Genomic DNA, 23,550 nt, shown 5'->3' with positions numbered 1-23,550 from the left:
TGGCAGCCATGGTACCACTAACCCACCTGCACCGTGCAGCGTATCCTCTCTGAGAGAGGACCACTCTGTGTCCTTTACATTTTCAAAATGAAAAAGCAACACCTTAGCATTGAAAAAAAACAAGTTCTTAGAACTATACAAAGTCTCGGCAGAGGGACTTCCCTGGTGGCGCAGTGGTTAAGAATCCACCTGCCAATGCAGGGGACACGGGTTCGAGCCCTGGTCTGGGAAGATCCCACATGCCACGGAGCAACTAAGCCTGTGCGCCACAACTACTGAGCCTGCGCTCTAGAGCCCGCGAGCCATAGCTACTGAGCCTGCACACCTAGAGCCCATGCTCCGCAACAAGAGAAGCCACCGCAATGAGAAGCCCACGCACCACAACAAAAAGTAGCCCCTGCTCGCCGCAACTAGAGAAAGCCCACGAGCAGCAGCGAAGTCCCAACACGGCCAAAAATTAATTAATTAATTAATTTTTTAAAAAACTTAAAAAAAAAGTTTTGGCAGAAAGACTTGCGAGAGCTATTTCTTTCCAAGCAGCTTTCTTAACACAGTGAATAAAATGCTCAAGCTCCTCTAGAACATTGCAAGGTCTGAAAGTGGCACTTGTCAAGAGGAGGGAAACTTTAATGACCTAATAATCTCATCAACAACAGGTGGGATCTATTTATACATGTTTCTCAATTCTTCAGATTTCCCGTTTAATCCAGGAAGTGAGCGTGGAGAAATTCCCCTGGTGTATCATCTGTTTTCTGACTATGGCCTATTACAGATGAAACCTTCGAGTCTCCTTTGAAAAGGGCACACATGTTTGCTTTCAAAAATTCAATTTACAGGCAGTTGGAGACATTAAGCCACGCATTGATGCTTCAGTGGACATGTGTGAACCGAAGTGTCACTGCAGGCCTCCTCTCTGGATGGCCACCATAAATATCTTCCTCTCTTTCATGTTCTGAGATGAGAAAGAGGCATCACTGTTTGTGCTCTCCTGTTAAATCTGTAGATGGAGTCGGTGAGACTTCATGAAAAAAGGCTCTTGAAAATAATGTCTCTCCTGATAGTTTATTGGCCTGCAAACATCTCATCGACCTGTCTTCCTCTGACTGATGAGAAAAACTAGAGATGCTTTTCATTCGAATGAAAGAACTCCCCTTGTTGAGACCCAAACACACTTCACAAGCCCTTTTGAATAACAAACAGATGCTAACCTCAGAGCCCGGCTGATGTTACACATTATTTGATGATGACAAGGGCTGGCTGTGTTCAGCGTGGGCTCTGCCCCGGGACCAAGCTCTGCAGCCCCATGTGTGCGTGGCTGCATTTCGCTTAGTCATAGTTTTGCAGATGGTTCTGGTCAAGGCACAGGGATAATTTCTCTGGACCTATTAAAGGCTTTTACTGCAAGACCGAGGACAAGGTAAAAGGCATGTTTTTCTTTGCACTGCTCAATATAAAATTATAAAATGTGACTCCCACACATGCTTTATTCATCCAACCCAGAACAAAATTGAATACCCAGGATGTGCCACAATATCAAGATATGCAAAGGTGGCTATGCAGTTAAATAAGAAAAGATCCATCTCTCTCAAGATGTGATGTATCAGGAATATCCTTTTAAAATAGTTAATCCTGGGCTTTCCTGGTGACGCAGTGGTTAAGAATCTGCCTGCCAATGCAGGGGACATGGGTTCGAGCCCTGGTCTGAGAAGATCCCACATGCCACGGAGCGGCTAAGCCTGAGAGCCACAACTACTGAGCCCACGTGCCACAACTACTGAAGCCCGCACACATGGAGCCCATGCTCCGCATCAAGTCGCCGCAATGAGAAGCCTGCGCACCGCAACGAAGAGTAGCCCCTGATTGCCGCAACTAGAGAAAGCCCACGCGCAGGGAGGAAGACACAATGCAGCCAAAAATAAATTTACTAAAAAAAAAATTTAATCCCAAACCTATATTTCTGTTTTATAATCCTTTGGTTCTAATAATGGTATTGATTGTGTTTTGTTCTCAGAGGCCAATGGGGCCACACATATTTTATAAACTGATCAATCCTCTTTGAAAGCTTCCACATTTCTCTAAGTCAGAACTGGTGAGTAGAACATTTTTTTGATGGATAGAACATGTTATGGGTTTAAATAAACCCGGACTTTTGAAAACCCATGAATCAGCCACTATGGTACCTGCAGTATTACTTTCTCCTGTATTCCAAACTGTCAGTCAAATTCAGGAAGTGCTATTGGAGCCCACTGTGTGCAAGGCATGGTGTGAAGCATGGAGGATGCAAAGATGACTGACACTTGTTCCCTCCCTCAAGGACCTTACAGTCCGTGTCCAGGAGGCGGACATCCACACAGAAGTGGCTTCAGGTCAGGCCGGGAAACACGCTGCCATGGAGCTATGAACAGAAACGTGGAGCCATCGAGAGGAGGAGGCCATCGCTGTCAGTTGGGGGAGGGAGCAGGTTTTACAGAGGTGGCGAGGAAGCTGAATCCAGTCTCTGAAAATCCCAACCCTGAATTAATTTTTGGAGACAGAGTTTTGGGTGAAGTAGAAAAGAATAGCTTTATTGCTTTGCCAGGCAAAGGGAGCCACAGCGGGCTAATGCCCTCACAACTGTGTGTCCCGACCTGGAGGGGGGAGTGAGGAGTTTACAGTAATGGTTCAAAAAGGGTGTGATCAGCTCGTGGACATTCTTCTGATGGGTTGGTGGTGAGGAGTCAGCATCATCAACCTTCCTTTTCCAACTGGTCTGAGGCTTGTGGGCAGCACACAGTTAACTTCTCCCACCTGGAGGGGGTTTCAGTATCTGCAAAACAGATCAAAGATATTGTTGTTTTGTATCCCTTGATGGGGAACCAGGACCCTGCCCCAAGGCTGCGCTATTGTTTCTTGACTGTGCCTCCCTGGTCTCTGCATCCCTTCCCTTCCTTAATTAGCAACTGTTTGAACCTGCCCGTTGGAGCTCAGGGAAGATCCTGAAGGCTGAATGATGCCTATTTCCTGTAACCAAAGAAACAGGGGACACAGAAAGGCTTTTGTGCCCAGGAGCCCCACAGAGACCTGCTCATTATCAGCAACAGTTGAATCAGGTCTGGAAGAATGGAAGAAGAATTTTGACCGGCAGAGAAGCTGGGGCAGGGCTTTCCACGCCCAGGGAAGACTATGCAATACCCGTGCTCAGGTCTGCTCCCAAGTTCTAAGTAGCCCAGGAGGTGGCAAAGATGAGAAAATGGAGTTGCAGGTGGGGCCAGAGTAGGAAAGTTTCTGAATTGTAAGTGAACAGCCTTCCCCGCTAACCCCACCAAGACTGTAGTAGAGCCAATGGATAAAAAAAGCCCCCTGAGAGGGAATTAGCACTGAACAAAGGGCTCCAGGCTCTACACTGTTAGAGAAAAGGTTGTTCAGGACACTTGTTAAAGAAGGTGAGGCGGACTTCATTCAAGGCAGGCTACTACCGTGGGGTTTTGTAGTAGGAGAGAGAGAGTGGGCTCAGCCCCGAATACAATAAGGAAAAGTGGGGATTTATAGCCAAAGAACAGGGTGGAGGTGTTGGTGGATGGAAAATTACTAAGAGGTTCTTTGCTAAACTGACCTAACAGGATTTTTGCTGCAGGCAGGTCAAGGAGATCAAATATCCAGGTTGATCAGACCAAGGCTGACTCAGCAGGATGCTTGCTAAAACTGGAATAAACGGGCCAAGACAGAGCCCAAGGTTGGGGCCTAGTAAACAGAGGACCCAGAGGAGCCTGACTAGAGTTAGGTCAGGAGAGTCTTTGTCAATACCCTGTGGAACACAGAAGCTAAGTTTGTTGATAATATATGAGTTACTTTCTAGAAAGTTACACCCTCAATAGCATGAGTGATGTTGGTCTAAGCCAACCCTCTCAGACCTAATGACCCATTTATATAACAAAAATCCTGGTTAGAAATTAAGATAGAATAAACTGATATATACAGATTTTCACTATACAATGCTTTTGACTTTGTGTATATTTGAAATTTTTAATTTAAAAAGCTGGGAAAAGGGAAAAGGGAAAAAGGGAAAAAAGGAAAAAAAGTGGGGGGGTGGGAAAGGATAGCACAACCAACCTTGTAGGTAAGTAGGTTATTGGTTTCAAGAATCAGTATGGCCCCCAACTATAACATAAAGAAAAAATAAATTGAAAGTAATTTATAATAAAATTTGGACTTGAGCCTGATGTACTAGAAAACATCATAAAAGTCATATGCTTGGGTCACTGTCTGTGCCACAGCCTAAAATGCAGATTGACCTAAGTGTGTGTTGACAAATTAAATACCAGGTAATTTTCTCAAACAGTAAACGAAAGTACCATTTTTTCTCCATTTGCACAGTAATTCCAGTCCTAGGAAACTGGTTGTACATTAAGACTATACCAAACATCACTCTTTTATATGTAAAACGGTGTTATGTTCTAGGCACAGATGCTTACCATCAGGTTTTTCACCCAGGGCTCTAGGTGGTTGGTTCTTCAGGGCCCCCCTGAGCTGGTTGGGATCTGACACCCCTGGGCCCCACCCAACAAAAGCCCAGAGAGACCCCAGTTTTTGTGACAATAAAAAACTCCCTCAAAAGTTTCTAAATGGCCCCCTGGGGAAAGGACCCCTTGCCCTCCTTGGAAACTTCTGGTTTAAGCCACAGAAATAAATGAGATCCCCTAGAAAGAAAAAAATTGTGCAGCTAACATGAGATTAGCCGACTCGATAAAAGGATGTTAGATCACTGGGATCCTCACTCATTACCTTTTTAGCAAATTTCTTCATTATCACCAGCTTCTAAGGTTTTGTTTGTTTGCAAAAACAGGATATTTTCTTGACTTTCCCTTCCCTCTGTTTAATCTCTTAACATGTCTGGCTGTTTGATATGGATTTGTAGCTAGACAGGGTGGTTAATAAGTGTGAACTCCTTCCCACAGGGCCCATCCCTATGGGGTTTCGGTTTTCTATGCAGCCTGTAGACTGTCAGAACTAACTCAATACATACTACACTCACATTCAGGGCTGTGAATCCTTCCAGAGCGTCAGTTCTCTCCCTGGGGATATGGTAATAGCTCTATGGTGTTTCCTCCCTGACATCTCAGATTCAGAGGCTATGAGAGTTTGAAGTTAAAAGAACATATCACATAGAGGGGCAGTAATCCCCCTCCCCTGCCTTCTGTTTTTCAAACTATGCGCCCTAGATTTACAAGTAGAATAAGAACAGCAGACCTTCCAGAGATAGCATGGTAGAGGGCAGTGGTTCACCAAGTGTGTTCATTAGGCCACCAGCAGCAGCAGCACCTGAGTGCTTGTTAGAAGTATACAGTTTAGCCCCCACTCCAGACCTCCTGAATCAGAAACTCTCGGGGAGGGGACCAACACAGTATTTTATTTAACAAGTCCTCCAGGTGATTGGAATACAAGGGAAAGTTTGTGAGCCACTAGTACAGAAGAAACTTGGGTCCAGAGGCTGTGTCTTAGTCCCTTGAGGCTGCTATAACAAATTGCCATAGACTGAGTGACTCTTAAACAACAGAAATTTGTTTCTCATAGTTCTGGAGGCTGGAAAGTCCAAGCTTAAGGTGCCAGCAGGTTGTGTGTCTAGTGAGGGTCTTGCTTTCTGGCTCACAGACAGCTGTCTTCTCACTGTGTCCTCACATGGCAGAAGGGGGAAGGAGCTCTCTGGGAAAAGGGCACTAATCCCATTCATGAGGGCTCCACCCTCATGACCTCATCACTTCCCAAAGGCCCACTTCTGGGTACCATCACATGGGGGGTTAGGTTTCAACGTAGGAATGTGGGGGGACACAGACATTCAGTGCATAGCAGGCTGTTTCAGTTCTTTTAAAACTTTGTTACCCTGAACAAGTTTCTTTCTCCCTAAACTGGTGGTCCTCAGCTCCAGCTGTACGTTATAAACACATGGGGAGCTTTTAAGCATGCCAGTGTCTGGGCACGGCCCCAGGCCAATTAAATGGGAATCTCTGAGGAGAGGCCCAGGCCTCTGTGTTTTTAAAATCTTTCCAGGTGATTTTGGTGCAGAGTCGAGACCCTCTGCAATAAGCCTGGAGTCCATCCTCTGTAAAGGGGGGTCGGGGGGGGGTCATGCCGCCACCTCTCTCTGGGTGAGAGGTGACACTGGGAGGAATAAGTGAAACGTGTTACATGTGTATGTGGCCAATCAGGCTGCAAGGCGGATAACGAGAAGCTTCAGGAAGAAGGAGCCTTTCCTTCTCCTCTCCAGTCTGTCACCCAACCGTTTTGCAGGGCTCCTGGCTCTGAGATTCCATATGGTGTAACCGTCCATGAATATCCTCAAGCAGGAATGACGTTTGACTTCGTTCTTCATTTAAGAGGGCTGACTCCTGAGCCAGGCCCCTAGGTTGATAAAGGCTTTTCTTCTTCCCGCTCCTTGGTGTTGACGTTAGAACAAGTTCTGTATCTTCCTGACATTTGTCTAATTTCAACAGAAGATTGATCAGTTGAGATGTTCAGATTTGTGTTGGTATCTACATTATGATGGCATAAAATTTGTAGGTCTTTAAATCGCTTTTGGCCACTCACTAGTCATGAAATTAACCAGCAGAGGGAAAGTAAACACTCTTGGATCAGAACATACCGTTATGCCTGATGCGCTCCGCAGGCAGAGTCAGTGCCCAGCTGTCAGCCAAGACTGGAGCCTTGCGGCTGAGGTTTCCCTTGAGGCTGTTCCCTAGGCAGAGGAGGAGACACTGTTTATATCTCACAGGGGACGAAAACAAAACGTCCAAGTCCTTGGATAAGGTCTAGGAGCAAAATTCAGTTCCCAGTGTTATAGAAAGCTACTATTTACTCTGGGCTCAGCGACTTAGGAAAAATCCGAACTGATGGAATTAATAAATTGGACCAACATCTTTTGAGAACCTTTGTGGGAGCACCAAACAAACAAAAACAAAAAAGAAAACATTCAGATCGATCTCAAGCTTAGAGCTGAGTAGGGAGGTGACATTCACAAGGAGCAAGGGCCCTGAGACCTCAGTGCCAAATGAGAGATGAAGATGGGAGGGCTTTCAGGGAGTTAGAGAGCGGGAAGCCCACTTAGCCTGGGATGGCCAGAGAAAGCTGCACAGGAAAGATGGCATTTCATCTGAGCTTGGCGGGATGGATGGAGCAATGAACAGCTCTGTCAGCTTGGAGGCAGCCCCTGGCAGGGGCCTCCCCATCACACGGTCTAAAGCACCATCCCCTGTCACTCCTATCTCTGCACTCTGCTTTATTTTTCTCCATAGCACTTAACGCCACCTGACTTTATCTCTGTTGTTTTATTTTTGGTAAATAACACTAAAAGATAAGCTCCATGGGGGCAGAGACTCCATCTGTTTTGTTCATCCCTGTACCCAGGACCTGGAATGGTGCCTAGCTCACAGTAGACACTCAATACACTGAATAAATGAATGGATGGACAGACGGATGGATAAACTTTTGTTTCCTAGGGCATCACAGGAATCCGTTTTGCTGGAGGGGAGAAGTGCTACATCAAAGCACAGGTGAAGGCTCGAGTTCCTGAGGTGGGCACCGTGACCAAGCAGAGCATCTCCTCTGAACTGGTGGGTACCAGCCTGCACCACACAGCAAGGGCTTTGGGCAGACATTGAAGGTACAACCCTTTCTGTCTCTAGTTCCTGGATAGGTTCATGACCAGAACATAAGTTCTCTTTCTTCTCTGCCAAAGGAACTTAATTATTTTGGTCCTACTCATTGGTTCCAAGTGATCATTCTTACATGATGTAGTATAATTGGAGGTTTTGGAAAACCAGATTTTAAAGTACATAAAGGGGATTGGTCATGACATGGCCCTTATTTGCCTGATGTTAGGGAACTATCTGATCAGTGATTACGACAACCTAAAGGGGACTTCCCTGGTGGTGCGGTGGTTTAGAATCTGCCTTCCAATGCAGAGGACGCAGGTTTGATCCCTGGTCAGGGAACTAGATCACGCATGCCGCAACTAAGAGTTGGCATGCCACAACTAAGCAGCCCACCTGCTGCAACTAAGACCCAGTGCAACCAAAAGAATTTTTTAAAAAAATGACAACTTAAAGGACTTCATGGGCTTCCCCGGTGGTTCAGTGGTTGGGAATCCGACTGCCAATGCAGGGGACACAGGTTCGAGCCCGGGTCAGGGAGGATCCCACATGCCGCGGAGCAACTAAGTCCGTGAGCCACAGCTGCTGAGCCTGCGCTCTGGAGCCCGCGAGCCACAACTACCGAGCCCGCGTGCTGCAACTGCTGAGGCCCTCGCGCCAAGAGCCCGTGCTCCCCAACAAGAGAAGCCACTGCAATGAGAAGCCCCCACACTGCAACAAAGAGTAGCCCCCGCTTGCCACAACTAGAGAAAGCCCATGCGCAGCAACGAAAACCCAACGCAGGCAAAAATAAATACATTTAAAAATAATAATAATAAAGGACTTCACGTGTTAGGATCTTTTCATTAAAGGGGCCTCAGGAGCCTCAAGCCTCACTCCAGCCTCAGCGCCGCTCAGCAGGGGGATTTCCTCCTGAAAATTCACCATAGCTGATCCCTTAGCCTCCGCTGGAAAGCAGCAACAGGGCGCTCCTTCCCTGTGCATCAGGCACCTTCATGGGAGGTAGTTCTAATTGTTTTGCCCTACGTTGAGCTGAGTGACTCCCTCTGCAATTTCTTCCCACTGGTTCAAGTTCAGCCCAAGGAGGCTACTCAACATATATCGAATTCCTTTCCTACGTGTCAGGCTTGTGAGGTGCTTTAAACGTTGTTCATCCATTTATTATTAATAGCTTGCCTTTGAGCTTGGCTTTATAAAAATTTATGTTAAGAATTGCACACAGAGTTATAAAGGCACATGTAACAATAATACCTTACACTTATTTGGTGCTTTAGGGCTTACAGAGTAGCCGCATTCGTTCTCATCTTCCACCTGAGCTGCGGCAGGGTAGGGTGGGAAAAAAATGGACTTTGGAAAAAGTGGGTTCAAATCCCAGCTCTGACCCTTGCTATGATGTGACTTCAACTCTTTGAGCCTCAGATTTGCCACCTACAAACTACAGTGTGCGCCCTGTCCCCACGGCCCTGAACTCGATAGATAATGAATAGACGGCTGCTGCTTTCATTCTTAATTTTATTATGATCACTTTGATCTTTCCAGTATCCCCGAGAGGGAGATATATCAGGCATCAGCTCCCTCAGGGCAGCTGAGGAAAAACAAGAATAAGCAAAAGTGCCTGGAAACTGTCCAATTGTTTGCTCTCCTAGGAGCAGCCCCAGGTGTCTCAAAACAAGAGCTAAAACCAACCCGTGAGTTTTAAAAGTTGGCTCTCATGTCCTCAATATCTCCTCTACTCCCAGTTTCCCCACCATTCATCCTGTGAGATGGGTTCCAGCCCTTCATCCCTCTCGTGATTCTCCTCTGATCATGATCTGGTTTGTTCCCCATGAGCTGCGCCCTTCAGAACACAAGTGTGGACCCACTGGTACAGAGTCTAAAAATGAGACGGAGACCGCCTGTGTTCTGACCTTGAACATCCCTTATTGCATTACCTTTTTTTTTTAATGGTCCTATCACTCAGTTTCTGTTATGAAGCCTTTAGTGAACTAATAACTCTTGACATTTCCCCCATGAGTGGATATAAAGAACCAACTCCTCAACCATAGCCGACCGAGATCTTATCATAAGTTTGCAGTTCATTTTCTGATTTTTTTAAAAACAAGGTGGGGGTTTTTTTCTGATTTTTTTTTTTTTTTTTTTTGGCTGCGTTGGGTCTTCGTTGCTGCGTGCGGGCTTTCTCTACTTGCGGCGAGCAGGGGCTACTCTTCGTTGCGGTGCACGGGCTTCCCATTGCGGTGGCTTCTCTTGTTGCGGAGCATGGGTTGTAGGAGTGCAGGCTTCAGCAGTTGTGCTCATGTGCTCGGTAGTTGTGGCGCACGGGCTTAGTTGCTCCATGGCACGTGGGATCTTTCCAGACCAGGGACCGAACCCTTGTCCCCTGCATTGGCAGGCAGATTCTTAACCATTTTGCCACCAGGGAAGTCCCTTTTCCTGATTTTTAAAAACAATACTTTGTCATTGTAGAAATTTGGGGAATACATAAAAGAATAGAGAAGAAAATCACCCACAATTGCATAATCCACAGATAGCTAATGTTAATGTTTTGGTGGATTTTCTCCATGTGCAAATGTATGTGATATTCTTTTCATAATTGAAGTTATACTGGTGTACATTCTTATTATTTTCACTTAACTTTAGGTCTTCTAAAATGTAGATTATAATGGATATATTGTATGTCATCATATGATTATAATTTCAAAAGTCTTTTGTTCTTGAATACAGGTATCTTCAATTTTCCATTTTTCAAATAATAATAATAATTCAAAATAATTTTTTGAATACAGATATAATTCACTGTGGTGAATAGTTTTGTATTTAAATCTTTGCCTCTGAGTCTTTTCTTAGGCCATAGAGGTGAATGCTTTTGCTCGTGTTTTGGTTGTTTATAGGGTGTGTGGTGGCTTCTCTGGTGGACAAAACCAAATTCAGGCAACGTGTTTGTGGGAATCAGGAATGTGTTTGGCTGTCAGTAGCAGCACATTACACTTAGAGTGACTTAGACAAATAAGGATTTTTCTCCACAGTAAGTAATGTGGAGGTAGGCAGCCCCAGACACTGGCACCGTGGCCAGCATCTCTGATTTTTTCGTCCTTTCCTTCCAGCTCTAAACATCAACCACACAGTCAAGTAAGGAAGGCAGGAAGACGCTGAGTAGTGTCAACCGTGGTTTCTCTTAACTCGGGAAAAGCTGGATGCCTTCTCAGCCCCGCAACACACTTTAGCGTGGATCACATTGTCTAGAGCTGGTCACACGGGCACCCCTAGCTGCCGGGGAGTCTGAGAATGCAGGTGTCTCCCCTGGGGCCAGCAGATTGCTGCCACCAACAAAAGCAGGATTGTGTTGCAAGGAAAGGGAGGGAGGGAGGAAGGAGATGGGTCGGCAGCTGAAAGTATGTGCCGTACGCTTTTTATTTAACATCATACACTTTTTTGTGTGTGTGTGTGTGGTACGCGGGCCTCTCACTGTTGCGGCCTCTCCCGCTATGGAGCACAGGCTCTGGACGCGCAGGCTCAGCGGCCATGGCTCACGGGCCCAGCCACTCCGCGGCATGTGGGATCCTCCCGGACCGGGGCACGAACCCGTGTCCCCTGCATCGGCAGGCGGACTCCCAACCACTGCGCCACCAGGGAAGCCCAACATCATACCCTTTTTATTTAACACCCCTAGCTTGTAGGTTGCGCACACGTGCATTCTTCCTATCGCCCCATTCTGTGCCCACACACTTTAGGTTGTGATGGGGTGGATTTATGCACCACTAGCTCTCATACATTTTTCATCAGTTTTGTATAACTTTTATTTTATTTATTTTAAAAAAAAATTATTTTAGGCTACGTTTATTTGGGTCTTCATTGCTGCGCTCGGGCTTTCTCTAGTTGCGGCGAGCAGGGGCTACTATTCATGGCGGTGCACGGGCTTCTCATTGCGGTGGCTTCTCTTGTTGCGGAGAACAGGCTCTAGGCGCGTGGGCTCAGGAGCTGTGGCTCACGGGCTGTAGAGAGCAGGCTCAGTAGTTGTGGCACACGGGCTTAGCTGCTCTGCGGCATGTGGGATCTTCCCAGACCAGGGCTCGAACCCGCGTCCCCTGCAGTGGCAGGCGGATTCTTAACGACTGCGCCACCAGGGAAGCCCAGGTTTGCGTAACTTTTAAAAGCTCCTATACCCAAAGAACATTCATTTCCTGGATGGAGCCATTTAACTTAAGGTAAATAACTGGATTACCTGAGTGTTAGCTACCTCCAATAACTTTAACTTGTTTTAAGGCAGCCAGAAGCCTGAGAGAGAAAGCATAAATGAAGTGCTGCTTTTAGCTAAAAAATAAGAAAACATTTTAATTTCTCCAACCTACAACCTATTGCAAACTAATAAATGCATGAAAGGAGCAACCTGGCAAAATAAATTTGTCTCCTAGGTTATCACACTATTCTCAGCATCTCGCTGTAGGAGAAAACTCAGCATTTAGCTTTGAAATCTCAGTGGTGTGCTTGATGCAGAGAACATCTGAAATACGTTTTGTTATAGCTGGGAAATGTAGAAATGGTTTATGTTAAATACGACTTTGAACTGAAGACATTAAAGAACCAATTGCCGGCTTTTTCCATCGTGGTTTGGCAGTGGCAGAACAAGCCCCCAAAGGACTTTCACTTCACACGAAGGGCTCCTCTATCCTTTATCAGATTCCAGAGTCCGTTCAGTTGCTTTTCCTCTAAAACATCTTTGATCAAAAACATCAGGTTAACCTAAATCTCAAAGTTGACATCAAGTAATTTTCACTTCCCCTCAGGACGCTCATGTTCACACATTCGAGTTATCCAAAGGCAGGATGGCATGAGGGGTGTGGAATGTTGTGAGAAAAGCTACAGAGAGAAGAGATTAGAACTTCAGAGTGTGTGTGTGTGTGGGTGCGTGCGCACGTGTGCGAACGTGAACGCGCACACATATACACAGAGAATTCTCATTACGTTTTCTTTTAAATTTTATTGAAGTATAGTTGATTTACAATGTTTTGTTAACTTCTGCTTACAGCAAAGTGACTTAGTTGAACAGATATATATTCTTTTTCATATTCTTTTCCATTCTGGTTTATCACAGTGTATTGAATATAGTTCCCTGTGCTATACAGTAGGACCCTGTTGTTTATCCATCCTGTGTATACTAGTTTGCACCTGCTAATCCCAAACTCATTAAGTTTTTATAGGGCGAGATAATCTTTTACCAACACATGAATCTTAATAGGTAGCATGTTCCATGCCCACTTTGTTCAGTGCATTTCATTTTCACTTACTTACAGGAAGGCAAGATCATGCCTGTTAAATATGAAGAAAATTCTCTCATCTGGGTGGCTGTAGACCAGCCCGTGAAGGACGACAGCTTCTTGAGTTCTAAAATCTTAGAACTCTGTGGCGACCTTCCTATTTTCTGGCTTAAACCAACCTACCCCAAAGGTAACATTTTTAATTCTTAAGACGCTGCTTGGAATTCTCCCTGCCCTGGTGAGGTTCCTGTGAGCCCCTGCACAGGCCCAAGCATGTGACAAGGAAGATGAATCTGGGTGCACATCACAGTGTCACAGTAATTGGCATGAGACATCAAAGGGAAGGGAAAGGACAGCCGTGGATGTCGCAGGGCAGGGCCAGAGCAGCGGGGTGACAGGAAGCAGGTGGGCCCGGAACACCTCTGCCTTACCTGCGGATTTTATTTATGACACTCCCACTGCTTCCGCTCTGCCCCTAATCTCTGTTGTTTGCACTTTGCAATTTTACATTTTTTTGTTCCTAAAGCAGAGAATCAGGGGTCTAAGAAGCTGTTACACCGCCGAATCCTTATTATGGTCAAACCTTGAATTCTGGGGCAGCCAAAAGCAGCTGTGGGCGTAGGCTGAGATTCCTTAAGTTCAAGGTCCACTTCCAAGTCCGGGGAAAATAAGTGAAGGGCCCCTGGGGTTCAGAGCTAGGTTGGAGCACCCTGTGGGCTGTTTCCGGGTGGAGAAGGGCAGCTGATGAGCTCTGCAGGCCAGGCTCTTTTCCTGGATTTTGTCTGTCTCCAGGGCTGCTCTCTTGGTTCCCATCCCAGTCACCCCACTGGCCTCCCAAAGTCCTACTTTGTAGCTCTGGCTCAAGCGGGGGGAAAAGGCCCCTCTCCTAGCACAGCCTAGATAGGCTATGTTCTCAGAAAGATTATGTTGAACTCAGAGAGAGAGCAGCATGGAAATAAAGAAAACACAGGAATTAAAACCACCAGACTTAGGAGAGGGGAACGAGCAGTTACTATTTAACAGGTGCAGGTTTCAGTTTTGTAAGATGAAAACTGTTCGGGAGATAGATGGTGATGACGTTTGCAGAGCCATATGCCTGTACTTAATGCCACTTAACTGTACACCTAAAAATGGTTAGAATGGTAAGTTTTATATATATTTTACCACAATTGGAATAAACAAGGACTTCCCTAGCCGTCCAGTGTTTAAGACTCTGCGTTTCCAATTCAGGGAGCATGGGTTTGATCCCTGGTCGGGGAACTGAGATCCCACATGCCACGCACGGTGCGGCCAAAAATTTAAAACACACACACACACACACACACACACACACACACACACACACACTCTCCAGGCTTCTGATTCTGCCATGGCTAACTTATTCCTACAGTTCACAAGTCTTATTCAGTTCCAAAGCTTGGATAAGACGGTTACTTTTTAGCCCAGGCAAAGCAAATAGGATGCAATTTATAAGCTGCTGGAAGTGGCTGACTGGAGGAGTGGGCTGAGAATTCCAAAGCTACACGCATGCTCAGTGAGAAGGAATGCTCTGAGCGGTGTCTGCCACAACTCTAGGGGCTGCCAAATGGACCATCGCTTTTGCCATCCTAGGTCTTGCCCCAGCGGGTGGTCGCAACTCAATTCTCTGGCCATTTACAAGTTCTGGCTTTCAGTTCCCCACTTGCCTCCACGTGGAATGGGCCTTCTTGCCTTCCACTACCCAGGAACTCCTTCTCCAATACCTTGTCACCTTTTCCAGTCAAGGACAAAGGTTTCCAACTCTGCTACATGTAGCCCTCTCTCTGATCACTTTCTGTTTGAGGACATGCTTCTTACCCAGAGAGTTCACTCATGGATTCATTCATTCATTCAACAAACATTTATTGACACGTTTATTATGTGCCATTTATTTGTTCTAGGCACCTGGAGTGCCCTGATGAACAGAAGAGACAAGAATCCATGCCCCCCAGGAGTTTTACGTTGTAGCTAAAGGGAGACAGTACATAAACACTAAACTAAAACAAGGAAATCGTATGGGATGATCCAAGGTTCTATGGAAAAAGAGCAGGGCAAGGGGTCTGGGGGTGGGGTTGGGAAGGCAGCGCTCTTGGCAGTGCTGGGATGACTGATAAAATGAGAACCGTCACCCTCTGGGAAAGAGCTTGTTTCCTACATCCAAGATGTGACTTGGCCCCTCACAGCTAACAGCATGACCGAATCTTTTTTTTTTGTGCAGCATGCGGGATCTTAGTTCTCCAACCAGGGATCGAACCTGTGCCCCCTGCATTGGGAGCACAGACTCTTAACTACTTGGACTGCCAGGGAAATCCCATGAGCACATCTTAAGTATTCAATTATGTATCATTAAGTATTAATTACACATCGTAAGTATTCAGTCATCACACCATCCATCCAAGAATTACACGCATTACATACAACACCAGAAAAGTAGAAGCCACCTAAATGGCCCCAGATTTGAAAAGGATTAAATACGTGTTGGTGTCGTCATAGGATGGAATATCATAGACATTAAAAGTGAGGGAATTTTTTTCCAGTCTCATAAATGCAGTCATATTTTACAATAAAGTCAACAAAATGAACCCTCCCTGAGGATGCCTGGTTCCCCACCACCTAATTCTAATAAAAGCCTCCCAGCTCCAGGGTCCAGCAACCCCTGCCCTTGGATCTTTATGCTGGCAGGTTATCAGTGTCATGTAGCCATATCATCAGAGACCCTGGGAATGACGCTGTACAAGGTCAGAGGAAAGCAGGGAGGGGGGTGGGAGCTGAAGTCTGCTGAGCTCGGGCTGTGTACCAGGCACCGTACTGTGCTAGCGCTTTACATCTTGTCCTCATTTAATCTTTGCCAACAACTGTCCAGCTAACTAGTAATATTCCCACTTTATAGATGAATAAACTAAGGTTCAGAGATTGAATCACTCTCCTGAGGTCATTGTTAGTTAAAACAAGTGGAGTTGCTAAAAAAAAAAAAAAAAAAAAAAAAGGAGTGAAGTTGAGGTTTGAATCCAGGTTTCCCTGATGCCTCTCCAGCCCTGCCACAGAAACCAAGAAGCTATCTGGGGAAGCTATGCACGGCTGGACGCACATGCATGCCCTTACAGATAACATAGCATCATATCATCATCATCACCTGATGTTTGAGGGCTTATGATATGCCAAACACTATGCTAGAACCCTTAGAAACAAATTCTCCTGAACTCTATTACTATCCTCTGAATTAGATACTATTATTATCCCCGTTTTACTGAAGAAGAAACTGAGACTCAGATGCCAAAGCCACCCTGTGTGGTCCTCTCTCCATTCTTGTTACTCGGCAGCCATCAGTCCTGCTGCAGGACCCATGAGGCATTGTGGAGGATGAGGGCAGTGGGCTGGAAGCCAGAGAAGTTCATGTTCGACCCTCTTCTCTGCCACCTTCTGTGATCTCGGCCAAGTCACTTGGTCTTTCCGAGCCTTGTTGCCCTTTTGTATAAAAGTATCTGCTTATTCTATCCCAAATGATTTTTAAAAGAATCAACCAAGATAATAGTAAATCCTCTGAAAACTGTAAAGCTTTATACCTATATAGTAAACTCATGAGGAATGTGTAGGGCGGCAAGTAACAGAATAGCAGACCAACAGTGGTTTCAACAAATACAGGTTGACTTTTTTCATACAGCCAGAAGTCTGGAGGTAGGTTTTTTGCACTATCGTCAACTCTCTTTCTAGCTCACCATCTGCTATCTGTGGCATGCTGGCTTGTCATCCTTGTGCCTATCACTTCTGGTCACATAACCCAGATGTCACATCTGCATTCGAGGAAGACGGACGAGATGGAGGAAGCTGTATCTGTCCCCTTTTAGAAAGCAAAAGCTTTCCCAGAAACTGCACTAGCATAGTCTGCTTACGTGTCATCTGGCCATTCCTAATTGCAAGGGAGTCTAGCGAAATAAGTGCTGTTTTACTTTCTCAGCCCCTAAGTAGAGGCAGGCAAAGAAAAAGGGAACTGAGAATGGATTCTGTCAGTTATCTTACAACACCTGCCTCAGTTAGTATGATAAACCAAATTCTGATTATCTGATGTTTAACTACTAACCCAAGACTGTGAAACATGCTTTATTCTTATGAAAATCATTAATACAAATTTAAATAGGATCTGGTCGTATGTGTTTTAATATCCTTTTCTTATGTTTTTCACCCTGATAAACACAGAATTTCCTTAATTATTCAAATAAAGGAATTAACTTACAGCAAGTTTTGGGTTTTTTTGGGCAGAAATCCAGAGAGAAAGAAGAGAATTGGTAAGAAAAGTTGTTACAACAATGACCACAAGAAGATTACGCAGTGGCCCATGGGGCAACCCAGGGCCTGGAAGACCAAATAACGAAACCAGACCCAGTGTTCAAGAGGATTCAGAGCCCTTCAATCCAGACAACCCTTACCACGTGTGTACTGGTGTTTGTATGACAGGTTCAGATGACTGCACTAAACCCAGCACCGAAGCAGTGATGTTTCTGCTTGAGATTTCAAATAAGCATCTAGTATTCAACTGAGACTTTTACCCAATTATTTAAAAAAATACATCTTTCGTTTGTTGCAGGGTTTATAAATGAGGGTAACAACTCCAGCATTGCTTCTGTAGTGTAAAATCCTGATTGGTTGTACTCCTTGTTCAAAGTTGTTTTCTGTGCTCTCCTTTTTTGAGTCACAGGCGAATTTATACAGACAAATTCATATCAGGAATTTGATGATTTAAAAATATTTCCGAGAGTGTGCCCTGCAGGCAACACACAGGATGAAAGTATTCTCTTTCCTCCTTTATATCCACTTTATTCGCCCATTCAACAGACATTCGTTGAGAACCTGCTCTTTTCCAGGCCCTGTGCACACAGACAGGAGTAACTTCTGCCCTTGAGATCACTCAGTCCATTCGGGAGACAGACTCACATATGGGGATCAAACACTTTAGACAGAAACCTCGAGAACTGGTGTTTGTAAGGATGACACCAACATGCCAAAAACTTCTCAAATCTTCAATGAAATGTAGTTTTACCATTACTATACTTTGCAGGGAGTGAAAATAGAAAAATAAGTACTTATGTGTAACTAGTGTTTTAATTGAAAAAATAATACATGCATGTATTTTTTTAAAACAGTATAAAAATGTATACAATGAAAAGTGAGTTTCCCTTCTACCACAGACACCCTCCCCTGAGCAACCTGTTAACAATGGCTATTTGCCCAGTTCCTTTGTATAAGTGTACACACACACACACACATTTTTAACACAAAAAGCATACACAACTTCCACTTTGCTGGCTTTTCAGTTCCAACACAGTATTTTGGAAGCTTTTTTGTATCTCTTATATGGATCCACCTCATTCATTTTAATGGCACCATTATATTCCATTGTGTGGATAAATGTACAGAAATTGAACGAGTTCTGCTTTGGTGGACATGTATTTTCCTCGAATACCGTTTTTGTTTTAAACTTTTAATTTTATTTATTTATTTATTTCTCTGCGTTGGGTCTTCATTGCTGCATGGGGGCTTTCTCTAGTTGTGGTGAGCGGTGGCGACTCTTTGTTGGGGTGCACGGGCTTCTCACTGCGGTGGCTTCTCTTGTTGCGGAGCATGGGCTCTAGGTGTGCAGGCTTCAGTAGCTGTGGCACGCAGGCTCAGTAGTTGTGGCGCACGGGCTTAGCGGCTCCGTGGCATGTGGGATCTTCCCGCACCAGGGCTCGAACCCATGTCCCCTGCATTGGCAGGCGGATTCTTAACCAATGCGCCACCAGAGGAGTCCCTCCTCAAATAGTGTTAATAAGATACACCTTGTACATGCTTCATAGGGTATGGGAAGGAGTAAATGAGGTAATGCAGGTGAAGCTCTTAGCACAGTGCTGGGCGCATAGGAAGCACTACCTTACGCCATGCTAGCTATTAGTCTATACCTCTTGTACACTGTAGGAGTATATCTTTAGCACTAATACTGAAACATGGGTCTGCTGGGTCAAAGAATTTTACATTTTAATGGAGGACACTAAATTGTCTTCCGGGGAATTACAGCAGCTACATGTCTTCAAATGGTAATGAAAGGCCTAATTTATTATCAAACTTTTAAAAAGTCTTGGGTGTAAAACTGTATCTCCTGGTTATCTTTATCTTGCCAGTCTTTAGTTATGTGTAAGATTGAGCATCTTTTCATACACAGAGAAGTCACTTGTACATTTTCTTTCCTCTTGTTTCATGTGTTGCAAATATATTTTCTAGTTTACCATTTTAGACTAATATATTTTAGAAAGATTTAGAGCAAAAAAGTATTTGTTTTTAAGTAACCCAAGGCTTACCAGAAAACTCAGGACACCACAGTACTTCATTCCCTAAAGCTCAAAGAATAATAAAGAAATAAAATCTGGGACTTCCCTGGTGGCGCAGTGGTTAAGAATCCCGCTGCCAATGCAGGGGGCACGGGTAATCCATCCCTGGTCCAGGAAAATCCCACATGCCGTGCAGCAATTAAGCCTGTGCGCCACAATTACTGAGCCTGCACTCTAGAGCCCTCAAGCCACAACTACTGAGGCCATGTGCTGCAACTACTGAGGCCCGTGTGCCTAGAGCCCGTGCTCCGCAACAAGAGAAACCACTGCAATGAGAAGCCCGCGCACCGCAACGAAGAGGGGCCCCCGCCCACCCCAACTAGAGAAAGCCCGTGTGCAACAACAGAGACCCAACGCAGACAAAAAACAAAAACAAAAACTGAATAGGCAAACAGAAAATTTAATATAGTTTATTCTCTAGGTAGCTGGCCTAGCTGCATCTGGTTCTAGGGATGAGGGCATCAGCCCCTCCACAGAAGGGCAGGATGTGACTGCCCTGCTTTCAGGCTTAAGTGATCCATATTCTTGAAAAAATTTCACTGATAACAGTTTTTTCCTTTATTACATGTTGAGCTTTAAGCAGGAACACCTTCCCCGTGATCTCCGTCCTTCACATATCCCTTTAAGGAAGTATCTCAGGGCAAGAACCTGAGATTTCTGCCAACTTTTTAATCCTAACAAACTTTTGTTGAACCCTCAGGTGAGGAAATGCCTCAACCAACAGGCTTTTTGACTACTGCCCTGGAAGAGTCAGCGACAATTAATGAATGAGGCAGTTTTTAATTTTGCTGTCCCAGATGAACCTATTTCAAGAGATAAGGGGGAAAAAATGTCTAAAGGGGAGAGTCTAAAGAATTTTTTAAAAAATGGTGTTAAGAGAGTAAGACAAATACTTTGATGACAAAATCTGAACATAGGCTGTGTCAGATGGTGTTAATGAATTGTTAGTTTTGTGAGGTGTGATAATGGCAGTGTGGTGCAGGAAAATGCTATCTTATTTTGGCAAGACATTCTAATGTATTTATGGGTGAAATGTCACAAGGCCCTCAAGTCTCTTTAAATTTACTTCAGAATTTAAAATACTTTTTAAAAAATCAAATTTGACAAAAGGTTGGCAATTGTCAAATCTAGATGTTTGGCACACAATTTTCTCCACTTTCCAATACGTTGGAAATTTCTCATAATAGAAAGCACCCCCTCACACACACACAGCAAAAAAAGTTGAATAAAGACTTTTTAAAAAGTATACCAGAAAGGTGATAGGGTTGCTTAAGTTCACTTAGCTCAAGCCTAACCTATGTTGGTGCTGCATCTCCCCGAGTTATTCTTCCAGGAAAGAGGCTTAAATTGAACAAAGAATTTACATGAATGATAAGGGCTTTTTGCCAGTGTAATTCAATGCCATATTAAAGAGGATATAGACTCTTTACCCCTAGAAATCCATGAAAAGGAAAACCAGATATTACATAACTTGGCAGGGGCACGTTTCTTCCAGTTCTGTGATCTCTCCGGCAGTGAAAATAGGGTTCTGTAGGTGACTTTTACTTCGATACGAGTTTGTATTTATGTAACTATAATGATGGCACATAGAAACTAGAAGATAAAGTTTAAGGTCTTGAAGTTTTACACAGTATGGTGTCTTCTTCTGAGTGTTACAGACCCTTATGTTGACACGAAGGCAGAAGCTAAGTGACCTGGCAGTGTTCTCAGCCAGTTCAAGTGGAATAGCAATCTGCTGTTAGCCTGGATCAATGAGTTTTAAAATGTGCTCCCCAGAGCCCTGGAAGCCATTACTACAAGAAGGCACCAGGGTGCCGCAGCAGTGGCAGAAACGCCACTTTTGAATCACGCTCCCTGTTTTCCTATTTAAAACAAATTGAGTCACTAGTGAGTGGTAACCATGGCTCATTTAAGGCATGGAGAAACTTCACCATAACATTCAAAAAACAAAAAAAAACAAACCTTCCTGCCAGTGACAGATTTAGCTAGGATGGAAGTTCCCTGATGTTAGAAGGATTTCTGAATTATAAGGTTTAAAGATTGAAAACTCCTTACAGAAAATAATGCCGATTTCTGGTAGCAGTGAGACATTCAGGACCTTATTTTAAAATAACGTGGATGCTATAAACTTCTCATTATGAAGGAGACACAAATAATTCTCTTTTATTTCACAGCAGCAGGAAGGAGAAGGCATGACATTCGACCCTAGATTGGATCATGAAGGAATCTGCTGTATAGAATGCAGGCGGAGCTACACCCACTGCCAGAAGATCTGTGAACCACTGGGGGGCTATTATCCATGGCCTTATAATTACCAGGGTTGCCGTTCAGTCTGTAGAGTTGTCATGCCATGTAGCTGGTGGGTGGCCCGCATCTTGGGCATTGTGTGAAATCACTTCATATACCAGGTGCTGTAAAGAATTAACTCCAGAAACAACCAAAGTTTGAGGCATCTTGATGCTGAAGGGACCACAAAGTATTTTATATTCCATCTGAGCAATGTTATTCGAGACACTTAACAGAATATTTTTGAACTGCTTTACAGAACTTTATCCAGAATTGCAAATGTACCGAAAGGGTAGTTTAAGTCTAAAATATCATCATAATCCTTTTATTACTTGCTCTTTTTTGCTTTTCTTTGCCAGTAAGGCCTGCTTTTAAGACTTCCTTACCAAGCTATTTTGAAATAATCATGAAAAATTATTTACAATTTGTCAAAGATCTCAACTGTACACTTGAGTTCCTTTTAAATCGTCACTAGAACAATTGTCTTCTGTTGTTATTTGTACATAATTCCTCAGTTGTTCTTAACCTTTATTGTTCTTTCCCAGTCTTGCAAATGTGCCCCCAGAGTTCCTAGATGAAAACACAGACAGAAAAGGGAAAACAAGACATATAATGGCATCTGAGATTGAACATAGCATGAAGCAGCATAATGATTTCTACCTTTGCAGTACAGATCAGGCTGCTGATGTAGTCCAGTTACCAATAAGTTACTCTCCTACTAACAGGGCTGGCAGCGTGGCTTGACAGACACGGCTGAGGAGGAATGGCTTATGTATCTATAATGACATAAAGAATCTCAGGAACAAGGACTGTCTTTAAAAACTGAAATATTAGATCAGGAAGATGAGCAGGTATTTCATGTTTTTGACATTTTAGTTTTGACTCTCATAGTTTAAGAGATTAAGAACTTTCTTAAGGAAAATAAAAGTTTTCCAAAACAACACAAAGATTCAGAGATGAAAGGTCTTGATACCATGACAGTCCCATAGTCTATATACACCATACTACTGTATATCTAGTGTTGCCAATTTACATCTGTAAAGTCATACGGAATTTTTAAAACTTGGTTATGAGATGAACGCTCATATACCTGCATTTAATGGAGTGTACAGCAAGCTAGTCTTTGGAGAAAAAAGGGATGAAGGAAAGATACACATTGAATTATATGTAATGATCACACTGTTCAGGCAGCAGCAACTTCCTACAGCTACAAATTTTACACGTTGAGTTTTCAAAATGGTTGTCACTCTACTAACTAAGCAAATAAGTGCCAATGGTTCTGCACACCATCTCCCACCTCACCACCCAGCAAACTGTATGTACTTGGTTCTGGAAATAAAAGGAAAAAAAAAAAGATTGAGCCAGTGATCCCACCCCACAAGAGCCTGTGGTCTAATGAGAGAACAGATGATTGGGATTCGGTACACCAAAGGCCTTGATGAAGATGGGATCATTGGGCTTCTTGGAGAAAGAATGCCTTCAATGGGTACTCAAGGATGAGCAGGAGAGCGCCGGGTGGTGAAAGGAAGGGCATTCCAGGCAGAGGGAATAGGTCAGGTAGAGGTGAGGTTGTATGGTTCGAGCAGGGAAACAGAGCATTCAGGCTGAGGTAGGCAATATCAAGATGGAAATGTAGGACTTCCCTGGTGGTCCAGTGGCTAAGAATCCTCGCTTCCACTGCAGGGGGCATAGGTTCGATTCCTGGTTGGAAAGATCCCACATGCCACAAGGTGTGGCCCAAAAAAAAAAAAAAAAAAGGAAATGTAGGCAGGAGCTGTATCTTACTCATATTGCATGTTAATTGAACTTATTTGGGGATAAGGAATAGGAAACCAATGAAAGGTTTCCAGCAAGGAGGAGGCTGGTTTCCATTTTAGCTGGATCCCCTTGGTAGCTTTCCATGTGAGACTGAAGAGATGCCAGACTTAGCGAGGAGGAGAGCATGTCATAGGGAAGGAAGGCTGCCTCTTGAAAAGGTGTTTCCTTTTCAAAGCACCACAATTAAATGAAATA

At 44.3% G+C, this 23,550-nt stretch overlaps 1 protein-coding gene across 2 annotated transcripts in view; it reads left to right on the top strand.

Moving 5' to 3' along the window:
• The window catches only part of CNMD (chondromodulin), a 28,568-nt gene extending 6,520 nt beyond the window's left edge, over positions 1 to 22,048 (top strand). Inside the window, exons 4-7 of one of the 2 annotated variants that reach the window (XM_079903055.1) lie at positions 7,470 to 7,583; positions 12,911 to 13,064; positions 17,150 to 17,319; positions 21,426 to 22,048. In XM_079903055.1, coding sequence (XP_079759181.1) covers positions 7,470 to 7,583; positions 12,911 to 13,064; positions 17,150 to 17,319; positions 21,426 to 21,641 — 654 coding nt within the window. In that variant the 3' untranslated portion in view covers positions 21,642 to 22,048. The remainder of the gene's footprint in view (positions 1 to 7,469; positions 7,584 to 12,910; positions 13,065 to 17,149; positions 17,320 to 21,425) is intronic. The other variant, XM_079903054.1, reaches the window with a different exon arrangement.
• The last annotated feature ends 1,502 nt before the right edge of the window (positions 22,049 to 23,550 follow it).

The sequence above is a fragment of the Stenella coeruleoalba genome (assembly GCF_951394435.1).
Source record: "Stenella coeruleoalba genome assembly, chromosome: 18".
NCBI classification, from domain to species: Eukaryota; Metazoa; Chordata; class Mammalia; order Artiodactyla; family Delphinidae; genus Stenella; species Stenella coeruleoalba.
Note: the sequence above shows the minus strand (reverse complement) of the source record. Positions and strands in the feature narration are given on the sequence as shown.